This window comes from Littorina saxatilis, linkage group LG17 (assembly GCF_037325665.1).
Source record: "Littorina saxatilis isolate snail1 linkage group LG17, US_GU_Lsax_2.0, whole genome shotgun sequence".
In the NCBI taxonomy this organism is placed as follows: domain Eukaryota; kingdom Metazoa; phylum Mollusca; class Gastropoda; order Littorinimorpha; family Littorinidae; genus Littorina; species Littorina saxatilis.
Window position 1 is genome coordinate 69519918 of NC_090261.1, and position 15928 is coordinate 69535845.

Below are 15928 nucleotides of genomic sequence, written 5' to 3' on the forward strand. Positions count from 1 at the left end.
ATGTGTACGGGGGTTGTGTGTGTGTTTGTTGGCGGGGGGGGGGGGGGGGGTATCTGATGAGATAAGACGTACCATCCCTCCACTTGGACACGTACCAAAAATCAACACCATGACCGGCTGCTTGTGTGGTGAGTTGTATTTTGTTGATGCATTAATTTCTTAAAAACCCACCAGTGGCTTTTAGCAAATGAATTCATCAAAACAATTCCCACCACAGGCACCCAGGCTGTTTACTTTTGGTATGCGACCATGGAGGGTTGGTCTTATCCCATGTAAAAGTCTGGCCAAATAAGAGATGGTGAGCCAAACTGATTTCATGGGAAGTAGTGTGCATGCCTTTTTAATGCTGATGTGTTAAACAAGAAAAGGCCCTCAGATCGCTTTTAATTTGTTTCCCATAAGATTCTGCATTACAAATAATGGTACCCTATACCATGCAGGAGGACTTGCCTTCACCATGCAATTGACTTTGCATGAGGTACGTAGTGTCTATACAGTGGAACCTACAACACAGGCACCCCTGAAAATCAAATTCACAAAAACGGGGCTCCCATGTTAAAATCAGCATAAAAAATCAGAACAGCTAAAACTGATCTGGCATAATTTTGCATGCCACTGGAAAGACAAATCAAATTTGTATCCAAAACCGTCAGTTTTGTTAACCTTTATCTTGCCAAATAATGACCCTATGCCGCCATACTGAGGGGGTGTTTGAGGCCGTTTATAAGTGGGTAATGTTACAAATAAATTGGCTTACTGACCCCTTGTTCAAATCTAATATGCCTGCTCCGACTTCATTCTTCAAGCCGGAGAACATCACAGGTAGGTAGTTGAACGTACATCACATATCTCCGTCTTTCTTGACCTACATACCGTAACTCTCTATTTTCAAACTTCCCCCAGCGCTAGAACAAAGCTAAAATTCACCCGGCATACCAGCACACTAAAAAATTAATCCTTTGGAAAACTTCTGGCTCTCCAGGGAGAGCAACACGAATGTCCTTTGGCGTTCAAACAATGATGTTTGTAATGTATGTAAAAGTTAAGCCTGGGGGTGTCTGGGCTGGGTAAAAAAAACTAGTGGTTTTGAGTTAGATGGTGCCTGTTGAAACAGATGTAGATTAACACATGAATAAAATTAACACTTTATCAATTCAAAATCAATATTTTGGTACATAACTGGATGGAAATATGTTAGTGTAATTCTATATGGCCTTTCTAAAATAATATAAGGACAAAGGTTTTGTTTTGCGGAGGTGACGGAGGTCCAAAAACGTCAATAGAACAAATTGGCAATCAAGGGAGATCACTGTTGCTGTTGTGCATCCTCGTCGCATGTCTGCAACGTCAACTGTTTTTCGCCATCAGTGCTTATTGCACTTCTATATTTTTTTTCTTTCCCACACTACTTCGGCGATTTTCATCTTTGCATTTATGAGTTGACTCGCGCACAGGCGTCATTCTGCTTGCCTGCTCTTGTGATTAAGGTGTTAATCGCATGACCAGTGGCACAGGAAAAGAATCGTCTGCTTTTCCGGAAGCTAAGCTCGCAGAGACACTGTAACACCAACACCAACGAATCGATTCGTTTTGTACTCACTGCTGATAACGGCAGCAACATAGATAAGACTTTTAAGAGAGGTGTATACAGTTCTCTGGAACTCGAGCAGTCACGTTGGACACGCTTGTGGCAAATACCAAATGCAGCGTGTTTGTTTTCAAGTTTGTTAGAGCTCTGAAAACTTCCCGAAGCCGCTTGTGTTGACTAGAGACTTTTCTGTTATATTTTGTCAACAATGAGGATTGTGTTTTTTAAACGTCGGGCTGTGCTGAAAATTTCTATCATTGCCTCGTGTCTCTTCTTTTGTTCCTATGCTGTGTTCAGATTTGTTGGTTCAGGAGAGAAGAAGAGAAGCACAGAACACTTGTCAATTGATGTAAGATTGTTCTTCTCTCTCTCTCTCTCTCTCTCTCTCTCTCTCTCTCTCTCTCTCTCTCTCTCTCTCTCTCTCTCTCTCTCTCTCTCTCTCTCTCTCTCTCTCTCTCTCTCTCTCACATACTATCATTGTTCTGAGACATTTTCTTAGTTTGAACCAGTGTCAATAAATCCTCTTTTTTCCCCATAGAGAATCTGAATAGAAAACACCACTTAAACTAGTTAAAGGCTGTGATTAAGACTTAACTGAAAGACAATTGATGTGGACTTGAAAGAAATGTTTTTTCTCACTTGGTGATCGTTTGATTCATAAGCATCAGTTTATATTGGTATGATTACACTGATCAGCATTAATTGGTAAAAAGGATGATTAGCATGTACATCACGGACAGCCTGTAGTCTGTGCACCTGTAAGATGAAATATTTTCATTCTGACATTTTTTTTTAAACACAAGAGAATTCTTAACTGACAAAGACAGGGACAGCACGATGTCAACATTAATTTTTTCACCTATGGAGGCTTCTTCAGGACACAGATAAAAAGTGAAAGCAAAAAGTAGAGAACCAAAATATGAATGAAAAAGAGATGGACAGTTCTAACTGAAACATGGACTGTATAGTATTTGATGCTTGCATGAAATCCTAACCTAGCTATTCTTCTTCTTCTGCGTTTGATGTTTAACCTAGCTATTAACTGTTTGGATTTTTTCTTAAACAGAAGGCTGACTTCAAAGGAGGACCTGTGCCTGGCAAAAATGAGGAACATGTGATGCCTCAGCCCCCTGCTGGGGGGAATGCAAAAGGCGAGGAAGGGAAAAACGGTCTGCAGAATGATGCTTTGGATAAGCCAAAACCTCCAGCTGCAATTTTCAAGAAAGATGTTTTGGGAAATTATGAGCCAAAAGAACCACCCAAAAGTTACAAACCAGGTTCGTAATGTGTGTGTTTGTTGCCTGTGTCAGCCTATTCTGGCCTTAAAGCGTCATCTTGAAGTTCAAATGCTTGTCAGATATTTGTGAAATTGTTTTGTTTGCAAAATACCACAAGAATTGTTAATGAAACGGGTCACATTTTACTGAATTAATAAAGTGATATAAAAGTCAACCCAAATTGGAAACCTCAGCTTTTGGGCCTAATTAACTTCTTACGTTAAGGCTGGGGGGAAAGGAGCAGATTAAAAAACAAAGAGCACATACTGCATAAAGGTGTTGAACTGAAGTGCCTAGAAAGGGTGAGGGTGCTAAAACATAATTATTATGACAGCACAGAGCAATACAGCAAACTATAATTGGCTCTCCTTTTCACAGAAAATCCAAATCTCCACGATTTCGCGGATAAATTTCCGAGAAAACAAAACAAACAAAAAACTTTTTTTTTTTAAGACGCAAAAAATGATAGTTTAACCCAGGTAAGAGGGACACAACAGTGTGGTTCTATGCATGCACTGTTTATGATTTTATCTTTTACCAGAGGGGGTTACATTCATATTTACAACTACAAGGCCAAAATGCTTCAGCTTCTGGGAGTGTTCAGGCCTGAAAGTGGCAAGTATTTTACTCGCCATGGCGAGTAGAAATCTGTAAATGGCGAGTAGAATTGTTAATCAACTCGCCAAAGGCGAGTAAAGTTGCTGAAACACTGAATTGAAATGGTTGGTTTGGCAAGTAAAATTTGCTCTCTGGCTAGTAAATTATGAGAAGTACTAGCCAAAGGAGAGTGCCCCATTTTGTGGACTTTCAGCGCTGGTGTTGCCCCCATACAGACCCCACCAGTGGACCTATGTGGGCCCCTGGACCCCCGGTGTTATTCATTTCCATTCAAACTCATTCTTCCTTGAATGGATTTCCTGTTTTCAGGTGAAGATGGCAAACCAGTCATCACCAGTATGGAAGAGAAAGCCAAAGCAGACCAGACGGTCAGAGAATTTGGTTTCAACATGGTGGCCAGTGACAAGATTGCCATGAACAGGAGCATTCCAGACACACGCATGGACGAGTGAGTACATTAAATTTTAATCCTGACAAAACAATTGCTGCCAATCTCCTCCCTTACTCTGCGTTGCTGTTCCGTCTTTTAGATTGATTTAGCCTATTGATCCGTTTGACTTTGTCTTAGGTGTAGAGGTGAATTTGTGCATGAATAAATGCAAGTACATGTACATGCTCAGAGACGCACATACATACACATAAACTTTATTTGAAACACACGCGCACTCCCTCTCACACAAACAAACACACACACACACACACACACACACACACACACACACACACACACACACACACACACACACACACACACACACACACACATATGCATTCATAGAATCATACGGGTACTCTCTCGATCTCGCTTTCTCTCTTTCTCACTCTCTCTCACTCTCATAAAATGTCCTGCAGGCACAGCTGTGGTAGCTGATGTTCATGTATTAGGTTTGTGGCTTTTGAAGGGGAAGAAGTTGTGTTTAACTGATATTGATTGAGAACAGCGTCGGTTCGTTCAAGCAGGCTCTATCCAGTCTGGTTTGGGAAGAAACAGAATACATGTACAGTAATTGGCATAACCTGAGATGATGTGGTACTGGTAGTGCTCACAGTAGGTTAATGATCACCTAGGCTTTATCCCTTTATCTGTTCCAACCTCTGTCTGTCTGTCTGTCTGTCTGTCTGTCTGTCTCTCTGTCTCTCTCTCTCTCTCTCTCTCTCTCTCTCTCTCTCTGTCTCTCTCTCTCTCTCTCCCTCTCTCCGTCTCTCTTTCAATCTCTCTCTGTCCCTATGTGTGAGTGTATGTGTGTGCGCTCATGTGTGTGTGTGTATGTGGATTCTCTCTCTCCCTCCCTCCCTCCCTCCCTCCCTCCCTCCCACTCTTTCTCTCTGTTTCTTTGTTTTTAAACAGAGCAATCCTTGTTGAATTTGATAAACACTAAAAATTATGCAAGCATTTTCATTCAAAGCAGAATTAACAGCTGAGTTATTCACTAATTGTGTGAAATTAACTAACCTGTGCTCTCAATGGACTAGCTGTCAAATTAATGTTGGTAAGTCCAGACTTTTTGAGAAAAAAGGGGTTACTTTCTTCCTGTTTTTATTACACTCTATGTATGTTATTCCCCTTTTTACAAAAAAACACATTTTCCAGACAGAAAACTCGGTGTCTGTGTACTCTTCGGCTGTTTTGTAATTTCATGTTTGTCTCTATCTAGGGTTTTGTAATTTCATGTTTGTCTCTATCTAGGGTTTTGTAATTTCATGTTTGTCTCTATTTAGGGTTTTGTAATTTCATGTTTGTCTCTATCTAGGGTTTTGTAATTTCATGTTTGTCTCTATCTAGGGTTTTGTAATTTCATGTTTGTCTCTATTTAGGGTTTTGTAATTTCATGTTTGTCTCTAGGGTTTTGTAATTTCATGTTTGTCTCTATCTAGGGTTTTGTAATTTCATGTTTGTCTCTATCTAGGGTTTTGTAATTTCATGTTTGTCTCTATCTAGGGTTTTGTAATTTCATGTTTGTCTCTATCTAGGGTTTTGTAATTTCATGTTTGTCTCTATCTAGAGTTTTGTAATTTCATGTTTGTCTCTATCTAGGGTTTTGTAATTTCATGTTTGTCTCTATTTAGGGTTTTGTAATTTCATGTTTGTCTCTATCTAGGGTTTTGTAATTTCATGTTTGTCTCTATCTAGGGTTTTGTAATTTCATGTTTGTCTCTATCTAGGGTTTTGTAATTTCATGTTTGTCTCTATCTAGGGTTTTGTAATTTCATGTTTGTCTCTATCTAGGGTTTTGTAATTTCATGTTTGTCTCTATCTAGGGTTTTGTAATTTCATGTTTGTCTCTATCTAGGGTTTTGTAATTTCATGTTTGTCTCTATCTAGGGTTTTGTAATTTCATGTTTGTCTCTATAGAGATCTAGGGTTTTGTAATTTCATGTTTGTCTCTATCTAGGGTTTTGTAATTTCATGTTTGTCTCTATCTAGGGTTTTGTAATTTCATGTTTGTCTCTATCTAGGGTTTTGTAATTTCATGTTTGTCTCTATCTAGGGTTTTGTAATTTCATGTTTGTCTCTATCTAGGGTTTTGTAATTTCATGTTTGTCTCTATCTTAGGCGCCAGGGGATTGGCCCTGCATAGCTGTCAGTCAGCACGACCTGTTGCTAGCCGCACACAAAAAAGAAAAGAAAAAATTCTTGAAAATTGTATTATGGGGACTTAAACGTTTCTTTGCCATCAACTTCTTTTGTCCTACATTCATTTTGTGTTTCTCTGTATCCTGTTCTCGCAGCTCATGTGTCACAATTAATTTATTTTTTACTGGTATGGGAAATTGGTTTAATTAGGATCTATTTTTTCTTTAGATTGCTTCTCACATGTTAAACTCTATCAACAGTTTCAAAAACAATACTGAGTGTTTGGATGGCGAAAAAAAAAAATGCAATTACAATTACATGTATGTTATAAAATTTATTGTATGCCCTGTTCTGCATGTGGTATGCTAATATGTTATACAGAAGGATGTTATCTCTGACATTAATTTATGGGGAAAGAGTTGCAGCAGTTGACATATATATACTACAAGTAACATAATATATATATTATTCTCTGAGGGCATGCAGATATTTATCACCTGCATTTATTTGAAGTTTTAAATTAAAGTGTTTTTATGATTGTGTGTTTGAGTGAGTGTGGTTGTGTGCTGTGTGTGTGTGTGTGTGTGTGTGTGTGTGTGTGTGTGTGTGTGTGTCTGTGTGTGTGTGTGTGTGTGTGTGTGTGTGTGAGCGTTTTTGAGAATCCGCATATATTATGTGTTCAGGTTACAAGTATAAAATATGCGTATGTATGAGTGTCTGTACGTGTGCATGTTTTTAAGTATATATGGTTGTGTGTGTGTATTTTATGGATGCTTGAGGTCAAATAGCTGAAATAGTTCACAACAGTCTCCTGGCTTGTCCTGTTGGATCAAAATGAAGTCACATTTTGAAAAAAAGAATATTTGCAGTGTGCATTTAGGACAAAACCACCGTTACATTAGAATCAGTGTGCATACATTTACCATGGCATCCTTCAGCTTAGAAAAGGGACACACAATCTAGTTTAATATGCATTCATGTGTCTCAAGAACTTTCTCCGCGCCAGCTGTGTTGTAACATGGTCCTTACATAGCACATCTGTTGCCATTGTGTGCTAGTTTAAGCTTTTCATTGATCTGACACACACCCCTGCATTGTTCATGTGTGTGTGAAAATGGCTGGCCCACCAGGCTTTTGGGGGGAATGCTTGTTTTATTGACTTGATTGCCACCCGTACCCCCGGCGGGTTAGGGGGAAGAATTTACCCGATGCTCCCCAGCATGTCGTAAGAGGCGACTAACGGATTCTGTTTCTCCTTTTACCCTTGTTAAGTGTTTCTTGAATAGAATATAGTCAATGTTTGTAAAGATTTTAGTCAAGCAGTATATGTAAGAAATGTTAAGTCCTTTGTACTGGAAACTTGCATTCTCCCAGTAAGGTCATATATATGTACTACGTTGCAAGCCCCTGGAGCAATTTTTTGATTAGTGCTTTTTGAACAAGAAACAATTAACAAGTGGCTCTATCCCAAGCCCCCCCCCCCCCCCCCCTCCCCCCCCATTTCCCCGTCGTGATATAACCTTGAACGGTTGAAAACGACGTTAAACACCAAATAAAGAAAGAAAGAATTGCCACCCGTATATAGATAGAGTGTTTGTGGTGTAGGTGGAAACAATTTGATTGAGCTATGTCACAGTTTGTAGAACACAAATACAGTAAAACTCGTTTTTAGACACCACCCCCCCCCCCTCCACGTATAGCATGCACAAACACACACACACACACACGCACACTTGCACACCTCTAAGACTCCCTCATTTTCAAGATCTGATTTTCTCCACACACAAAATATCGGGGGATTCACTGTGTGTATTCACTGCAAGAAAATATTAGCAATTTTAGACCTCGTTAATTCCCCATCCCCCACTGCCTTCCACAACTTACACACTGTCACACCTGCTGAACCTCCTGATTACACCAGTACATTGTACATATTAACATTTATGATTGCGGGCTTATGATTGTGGGCTTAATTATTTTCGTGGGCTTTTAATTTCTGCAATCAAGAATTGACAAAGAAATAAAGCCCCCCACAATTAACACACTCCATAAAAAAAAACCACCAAAGATGTAAAACCCTGAGCTCCCGTGTAAGATATGGCCTAGCTTAAATTGTTCCAAGGAAACATTAGAAATTCATCGCGCACAGACTTTTGACAATCATGCAGTCTTGGAGCTGTAAATCTTTCATAAGAAAAGTTTGTGATACAGTTTCCAAACTGACATTTCCGCACCTGGTCGATTTCTGCTTCCCTGGAAACAAGGCCATAAGGTAACTCAGGTTTAGAGTCTAATAAGAAGGCAAAAGACATAATAAAGAAAACAAGTCGTGCAATTACTATACTAAGTAACCCAACTCAACCATCACTAAGACGAATAAAACAAACTCTTGAAGCCGAAAGGAGGACAGTGCCCTGACTTTCAAAGACATTCTCTTGCTCTTAGTCTTAACCTGAAGAGCAGTTGAAATAGCCTTATTATTAAATTAATGTTTTGTTGAAGTGTGTATGCGTATGTGTTTGTGTGTGTGTGTGCGTGTGAGTGTATGCAAATGTGTGTATGTACGTGCGTGAAGGCAGTCCTTCTGCGCGGTAGCATTATTTGTAACGCAGAATCTTATGGTATCATTTTGGAAGCAATCTGAGGACCCTTTTCCTCAAGTATTATTAGTTTTCTTTAATTGAGAGTGTGTTTGTTTGCAGGTGTAAGTACTGGCACTACCCAGAAGAACTGCCGACAGCCAGTGTGATCCTGGTGTTCCACAACGAGGGGTGGTCCACCCTGGTGAGAACAGTCCACAGTGTCATCAACACCTCCCCTCCACACCTCCTGCACGAGGTGGTCATGGTGGATGATGACAGTGACAAAGGTGTGTGTGTGTGTGTGTGTGTGTGTGTGTGTGTGTGTGTGTGTGTGTGTGTGTGTGTGTGATCAACACCTTCCCCTCCACACCTCCTGCACGAGGTGGTCATGGTGGATGATGACAGTGACAAAGGTGTGTGTGTGTGTGTGTGTGTGTGTGTGTGTGTGTGTGTGTGGTGTGTGTGTGTGTGTGATCAACACCTCCCCTCCACACCTCCTGCACGAGGTGGTCATGGTGGATGATGACAGTGACAAAGGTGTGTGTGTGTGTGTGTGTGTGTGTGTGTGTGTGTGGTGTGTGTGTGTGTGTGTGTGATCAACACCTTCCCCTTCACACCTCCTGCACGAGGTGGTCATGGTGGATGATGACAGTGACAAAGGTTTGTGTGTGTGTGTGTGTGTGTGTGTGTGTGTGTGTGTGTGTGTGATCAACACCTTCCCCTTCACACCTCCTGCACGAGGTGGTCATGGTGGATGATGACAGTGACAAAGGTGTGTGTGTGTGTGTGTGTGTGTGTGTGTGTGTGTGTGTGTGTGTGTGTGTGTGTTTGGCCATGCATAAAGACAGCTTTACATTTTGTTCTGATCAAAATTTCTATTGTTTTGATTTTTGTTCTTATTAGATTTCCTGAAAGGTCCACTGGATGACTACGTCAAACAGTGGAATGGGAAGGTGAAAGTTTACCGCAACGCTGAGCGCATGGGCCTCATCCAGGCGCGTAACCGGGGAGCTGAGCTATCTACTGGAGATGTCATCGTCTTTCTGGACGCTCATTGTGAATGCAACCGCAACTGGCTGGTACCTTTGCTGGCTAGGATCAAATATGACAGGTTCGTGAATGATCACGTGTAAAGTGAGATTATGACTGTGCACGTTTTTTGTTGACAGAAGAAGTTTTTTTTTTATTGAAGTGAGATCAATCAATCTAGCCTGACAGTGTTTCCTAATTATTTACATACTTGGAAAAGTGTCTTCAGTCATCTCGATCGCAGTCTAGGTTTTATGTGCAAAACTGGACATGCTGGCAGTATGTTTTAGGAGATCGAGGTTGGTCGAAACTACAATTTCTTGCTTCAGATTCCATTATGTGGCCAAAGAGAGTGTACTATTTGTAGTATTTCTGGTGATAGTAGGTAACATGACCATTTGTTGAAAAATTACTGTTAGTGTTTTAGGATTTATTTCTTTTTAGCCTTTTGGATTTAACACTTGCATTGAAATTTATTGAGCAATCAAGTGTAACTCCTCAGTGCATTTAAACAAACAAAAATCCAAGTTAGCTCAAGGTATATTCCAGTGGCTTACTGTTATGACTCCCGCAGCTGTGAATCTTGATTTTGTGTGAAGTGAAGGATTATTAACTTGAGAAGAAAGTTTCAACTTGGTATTTGAGGCTATTTGCGTGTGTGGATATTGATCTGCCTTATGTGTCTGAGAAGCTGCAATTGTTACTCTTTTTAGCTCTTTGATATTGGAAATTTCATATTGATTTGCACATGTTCCATGGTGTGAAATCAGGGAGTGTTTTTGTTTGTTTGATCTTCATAGGAGGCAATTAATCATTTTTGTGTACCGTACTTTCCGGGTTACAAGGCGCTACAGCGCATAAGGCGCACCCCCCTCTTTTTAAAAAAAATTGTATTCCAGTCACCCATTGGGCGCAGGAGGCCGATAGGGCGCACCAAAATTAAAAAAGTATACCGGTGCTCTGTGTGTGCGGGGAGATCAAAGTCAGGTCCATTGTGATAGCTGGGTTGCCTTGTTTAGACACTGACCTTCTTCCCAGGGGTCAATGACCCAGTTTTTGCTATGAGAGGTGGTTCCCCTGTCATAGATCTGAGAGAGGAAACACTTCCTGCACCGGGGTCAGTGACCAGTTTAACCTATGGGGCGGTCTCTTTGTTGTCTTGAGAGGAAACTTGGCCAGGGTAGTACCTAGTAGCTGAAACATGCATTATCACAAGTTGTTTAACTGGTACTCAGGCGGTCTCTTTGATTTTTTTCGTATTTCATACACGGATTAGGCGCTTCGTTATACAAGACGCAGGGGTCAAACTCGAGGAAAAAAGTCGCGCCTTATGACCCGGAAAGTACGGTAATTCCTTTAAATTCAAAAATTGTGGATCACTAATAAGTAACTTTTAAAAATATGTTTTCACGTATAAATTGATCAAGCAGCTTTATTCTCTTTAATGGTTGGTCTTTTTCTACTCGACGTAAGACTTTTGTTTGGTTTCTTTCTTTTATTTGTGTGTGTTAAGAACAATCTTGGCAGTGTGGATTGTCGAATGACTTCATTCTTTTATTTGTGTGTTCAGAACAATCCTGGCAGTGCCGATCGTGGATGGAGTAAACTGGGACACCATGGCCTACTATTCTGTGTACGACTCTCGCCACCATCGAGGAATCTTTGAGTGGGGGTTCTTGTACAAGGAGAGTGTGGTGCCAGAGAAAGAACTTGCTACACGTGAACACGCCAGTGAACCTTACAAGTGAGTTCATCTGTTAATGCTTTGTAAATGACTTTAAATCACAGTGTAAACCATGATTAAATTACATATCATTACCCAACTCACATATAGCAATTAACTCTAGTTCAGTGCTGGTAACGCTGTACGCGTTCCCCTTGGTAACAAGGGAGACCACCCTAAAAAAGAGTGATCCATCCCATAATATCAGACCGATGTCCGGTCCAACATCCGTATGCGTGCGCATACGCCGCCATTTGTATCTTTCATCTCGGTCGTGATTTATCCTCGGCATTTAAGCGGTAATGGGGGCAACCAGCTTCCAATTGCACTTTCAATTCTTGAAGCATGAGTTTGGTTCCTTTAGAGTCACGTTTAGCCAGCTGAACATTTCGAGTTTCGAGGATGTTTCTGTCTTTCACGGATCTTGTTAGATCATTGAATCAAAGGGCTTTTGCCTTATCTTTCATCTCCGTCGTGATTTAACCTTGAACGGTTGAAAACGACGTTAAACACTGAATTATGGAGGGAAGAAGGTCTATCTACTCTGGTAGAGGTATGACGTTTTGTAGTCAACCTTACCTAGATGGACTGATACACTGGATTCTTGCTCCTGGGGAGCTTGATGTGGTTATTTGTCCCGTGAGGACGCTCAGAAGGTACCTGTCACGGACTCGGCAATTGGTCAGAGAGTCAGAAGTTTTTATGATATCACTTAACACAGCAGGTGTAAGGATATTGCGAAAGGGACTTTAACCAAGTGAGTCTCCATGTTGATCAGACAGGTGTTTACCTGTTGACTAACACAGTCTGGAGATGTTAGGGCAGTTTTGCCTTTCACTATAGCTAGAACGTTTGAGGCAAGGGCATGGGCCTCCTCTTTGGCAGTCCTCCGGTCGGGCCTTTTTGGCTGAAGTACTGGAGTCGGCTTACTGGCGGTCTGAGGAGGTTTTTATTAACTTCTACCTCAGAGACGTCTTGATACAGGACGGCAGTTCCGCGTTACCTGTTATGGTAGTCGCAGGACAGGTTCTAATATCATAATTTCGCTATATACCCGCCACCTATAGTAGCAATCTGCTATATGTGAGTTGGGTAATGATATGTAATTTAATCCAAAATTTTAATAATAAATTTTCATTTAATTAATATACTTACCCAACTCACATCGTTTAAACCCTCCCGCCTCCCCGCTGTGGTGGTATTGGGTTCTAAAAAAGTAGTGAGTTGGGCTTCGTTCGAATGATACAAATGGCGGCGTATGCGCACGCATGCGGATGTTGGACCGGACATCGGTCTGATATTATGGGATGGATCACTCTTTTTTAGGGTGGTCTCCCTTGTTACCAAGGGGAACGCGTACAGCGTTACCAGCACTGAACTAGAGTTAATTGCTATATGTGAGTTGGGTAAGTATATTAATTAAATGAAAATTTATTTTTAAAATTTTGGAAGTTAAAACATGCGTTGCTCTTAGGGCAAGTGAGCTATGTAGCTGTACATTGGAACCCCCCTTTTAAGACACTCCGAATTAAGACTGAATCCTCCTTTTTAAGACCTTCTTTATTCAGATCTTCTGTTCATAACACCTGCGTGTACTTTTAACATCATTTTAAGAATTTTTCCCTTTTAAGACCTGGTTTTCTCAGATTTTATGAGGTGTGAAAAGAGGAGGGAGTTGGGCCCACTGTATCTGAACGAATCCTGCATGATAATGTTTTCTTCTGAAGAGAACAATTACAAAAATATTGATTTTTCATGGTTTACTTGAAAGAAAAAGTCCACAAGCACACAGGTATGCACACGCACGCACGCATGCACACACGCACGCACGCATGCACACATGCACACACACACACACACACACACACACACACACACACACACACACACACACACACACATACATATGTAAAGTGCAGTTGTGCTCATAAACCTGGTCATATTTTGACTTTTTGTTGGACAAGACCTACTCCAAAGGTGCTCAATTGTTACATTTTCAAGTATGTTTTTTATGTAAAAGTCAAATATCTTTTCAGCCCCTAGAGCTATGCTGCGTCTCATTTGAGATTAACTGCATAATTGATTGGCATAACGCTCATTCATGCTTGCTGTATCAATGTTCAGGTCCCCCACCCACGCTGGAGGCCTGTTTGCCATGGACAGAAAATACTTCTGGGAGATGGGTGGATACGATCCTGGGCTGCAGATCTGGGGTGGTGAAAACTACGAGTTGGCTTTCAAGGTACAATGGATGCTCACTGTCTAGTGATGAACTGTATATTTATTTATAATATTTATTTGGTTATTTCTTATTTTATTGTCCTTGGGAAATTCCCTGAATGGCTGCTATCCCTGGGAATAGTGTGCTGCTAAAGAATTGCACTTCCCAGTGTGTGGGTTTTTTCCTTCTGCATGCTAGTATTGCTACCTGCTCAGCTATCTCCTTGGTGCTCCCCCCCGCGGGTTAGGGGGAAGAATTTACCCCATGCTCCCCAGCATGTCGTAAGAGGCGACTAACGGATTCTGTTTCTCCTTTTATCCTTGTTAAGTGTTTCTTGTGTTGAATATAGTCAATGTTTGTAAAGATTTTAGTCAAGCAGTATGTAAGAAATGTGAAGTCCTTTGTACTGGAAACTTGCATTCTCCCAGTAAGGTCATATATTGTACTACGTTGCAAGCCCCTGGAGCAATTTTTTGATTAGTGCTTTTGTGAACAAGAAACAATTAACAAGTGGCTCTATTCCATCTCCCCCCCCCCCTTTCCCCGTCGCGATATAACCTTCGTGGTTGAAAACGATGTTAAACACCAAATAAAGTAAAGTAAATCTCCTTGGTGGTTGAACTTACTGTTTTCAATTACTTTCTTACAAAATTTCTCGTGTGGGACATGTCTACAGGGGTATATTGACATTCATTGCTGTGAATCTGTTATTCAACAGGTGTGGGACATGTCTACAGGGGTATATTGACATTCATGGCTGTGAATCTGTTATTCAACAGGTGTGGGACATGTCTACAGGGGTATATTGACATTCATTGCTGTGAATCTGTTATTCAACAGGTGTGGGACATGTCTACAGGGGTATATTGACATTCATGGCTGTGAATCTGTTATTCAACAGGTGTGGGACATGTCTACAGGGGTATATTGACATTCATGGCTGTGAATCTGTTATTCAACAGGTGTGGGACATGTCTACAGGGGTATATTGACATTCATGGCTGTGAATCTGTTATTCAACAGGTGTGGGACATGTCTACAGGGGTATATTGACATTCATGGCTGTGAATCTGTTATTCAACAGGTGTGGGACATGTCTACAGGGGTATATTGACATTCATTGCTGTGAATCTGTTATTCAACAGGTGTGGGACATGTCTACAGGGGTATATTGACATTCATTGCTGTGAATCTGTTATTCAACAGGTGTGGGACATGTCTACAGGGGTATATTGACATTCATGGCTGTGAATCTGTTATTCAACAGGTGTGGGACATGTCTACAGGGGTATATTGACATTCATGGCTGTGAATCTGTTATTCAACAGGTGTGGGACATGTCTACAGGGGTAAATTGACATTCATTGCTGTGAATCTGTTATTCAACAGGTGTGGGACATGTCTACAGGGGTATATTGACATTCATGGCTGTGAATCTGTTATTCAACAGGTGTGGGACATGTCTACAGGGGTATATTGACATTCATGGCTGTGAATCTGTTATTCAACAGGTGTGGGACATGTCTACAGGGGTATATTGACATTCATTGCTGTGAATCTGTTATTCAACAGGTGTGGCAGTGCGGTGGAAGCTCAGAGTGGGTGCCGTGCTCACGTGTGGGACACATCTACAGAGGTCCACGAGTGGCGGGACTGGGCAACGTGAAGACCAACCCCAAGCTGCCCTTCTCCCTCGTGGTGAGTCGAGAGACAAGACAATCTGTTGTTTTCACCTGTGTGTTAGTCACACATAGCATGTCACAGCTCACGCCCCCGGGACATTGGAAATGAAAATGGCAGTGGAATTGGGTTTAAAGACCTCGCATGAAAACAAGGGATTTAAACTTTCAACTGGTAAAGAAAGGCTTGCAACTAGCAAAGCAGTCAGCTGGTACTTAAATGTGTGTGTGTGTGTGTTTGTGTGTGAGTGTGTGTGTGTGTGTGTGTGTGTGTGTGTGTGTGTGTGTGTGTGTGTGTGTGTCTACCTGCCTGCCTGCCTGCCTGCCTGCCTCCTAGCCAGCTCTGGATTGCCCGTGCGTGTGTGTCTTTCTTTTCTTTTTGTGGATGTTTCTCCTGTCTTATTGAGGTATAGCCCTCATTTCGTTGTTTGAGTGAACTATTGAATGCATAAGGGAAGAAGAAAAAAAGATGTCCATCAGTGCAAACACTCCTGAGTGATATACAGTGTTACCACCCCTAGCGACCCCTCTATTTGACTGTGGGCATCTAACAATAACTAACACGATTTGATTTGAATTACATATCTTTACCCAACTCACAAATAGCAATTAACTCTAGTTCAGTGCTGGTTACGC

At 41.2% G+C, this 15928-nt stretch overlaps 1 protein-coding gene across 3 annotated transcripts in view; it reads left to right on the forward strand.

Annotated features, from left to right (window-relative positions):
• Positions 1–1317: 1317 nt before the first annotated feature.
• LOC138952359 (N-acetylgalactosaminyltransferase 7-like) overlaps positions 1318–15928 on the forward strand; it is a 34275-nt gene continuing 19664 nt past the window's right edge. For all 3 annotated transcript variants that reach the window (XM_070324015.1, XM_070324016.1, XM_070324017.1), the window contains exons 1-8: positions 1318–1937; positions 2655–2865; positions 3793–3931; positions 8761–8927; positions 9544–9751; positions 11240–11413; positions 13517–13634; positions 15186–15311. In XM_070324015.1, the coding sequence (XP_070180116.1) occupies positions 1797–1937; positions 2655–2865; positions 3793–3931; positions 8761–8927; positions 9544–9751; positions 11240–11413; positions 13517–13634; positions 15186–15311 (1284 nt within the window). In that variant the 5' untranslated portion in view covers positions 1318–1796. The remainder of the gene's footprint in view (positions 1938–2654; positions 2866–3792; positions 3932–8760; positions 8928–9543; positions 9752–11239; positions 11414–13516; positions 13635–15185; positions 15312–15928) is intronic.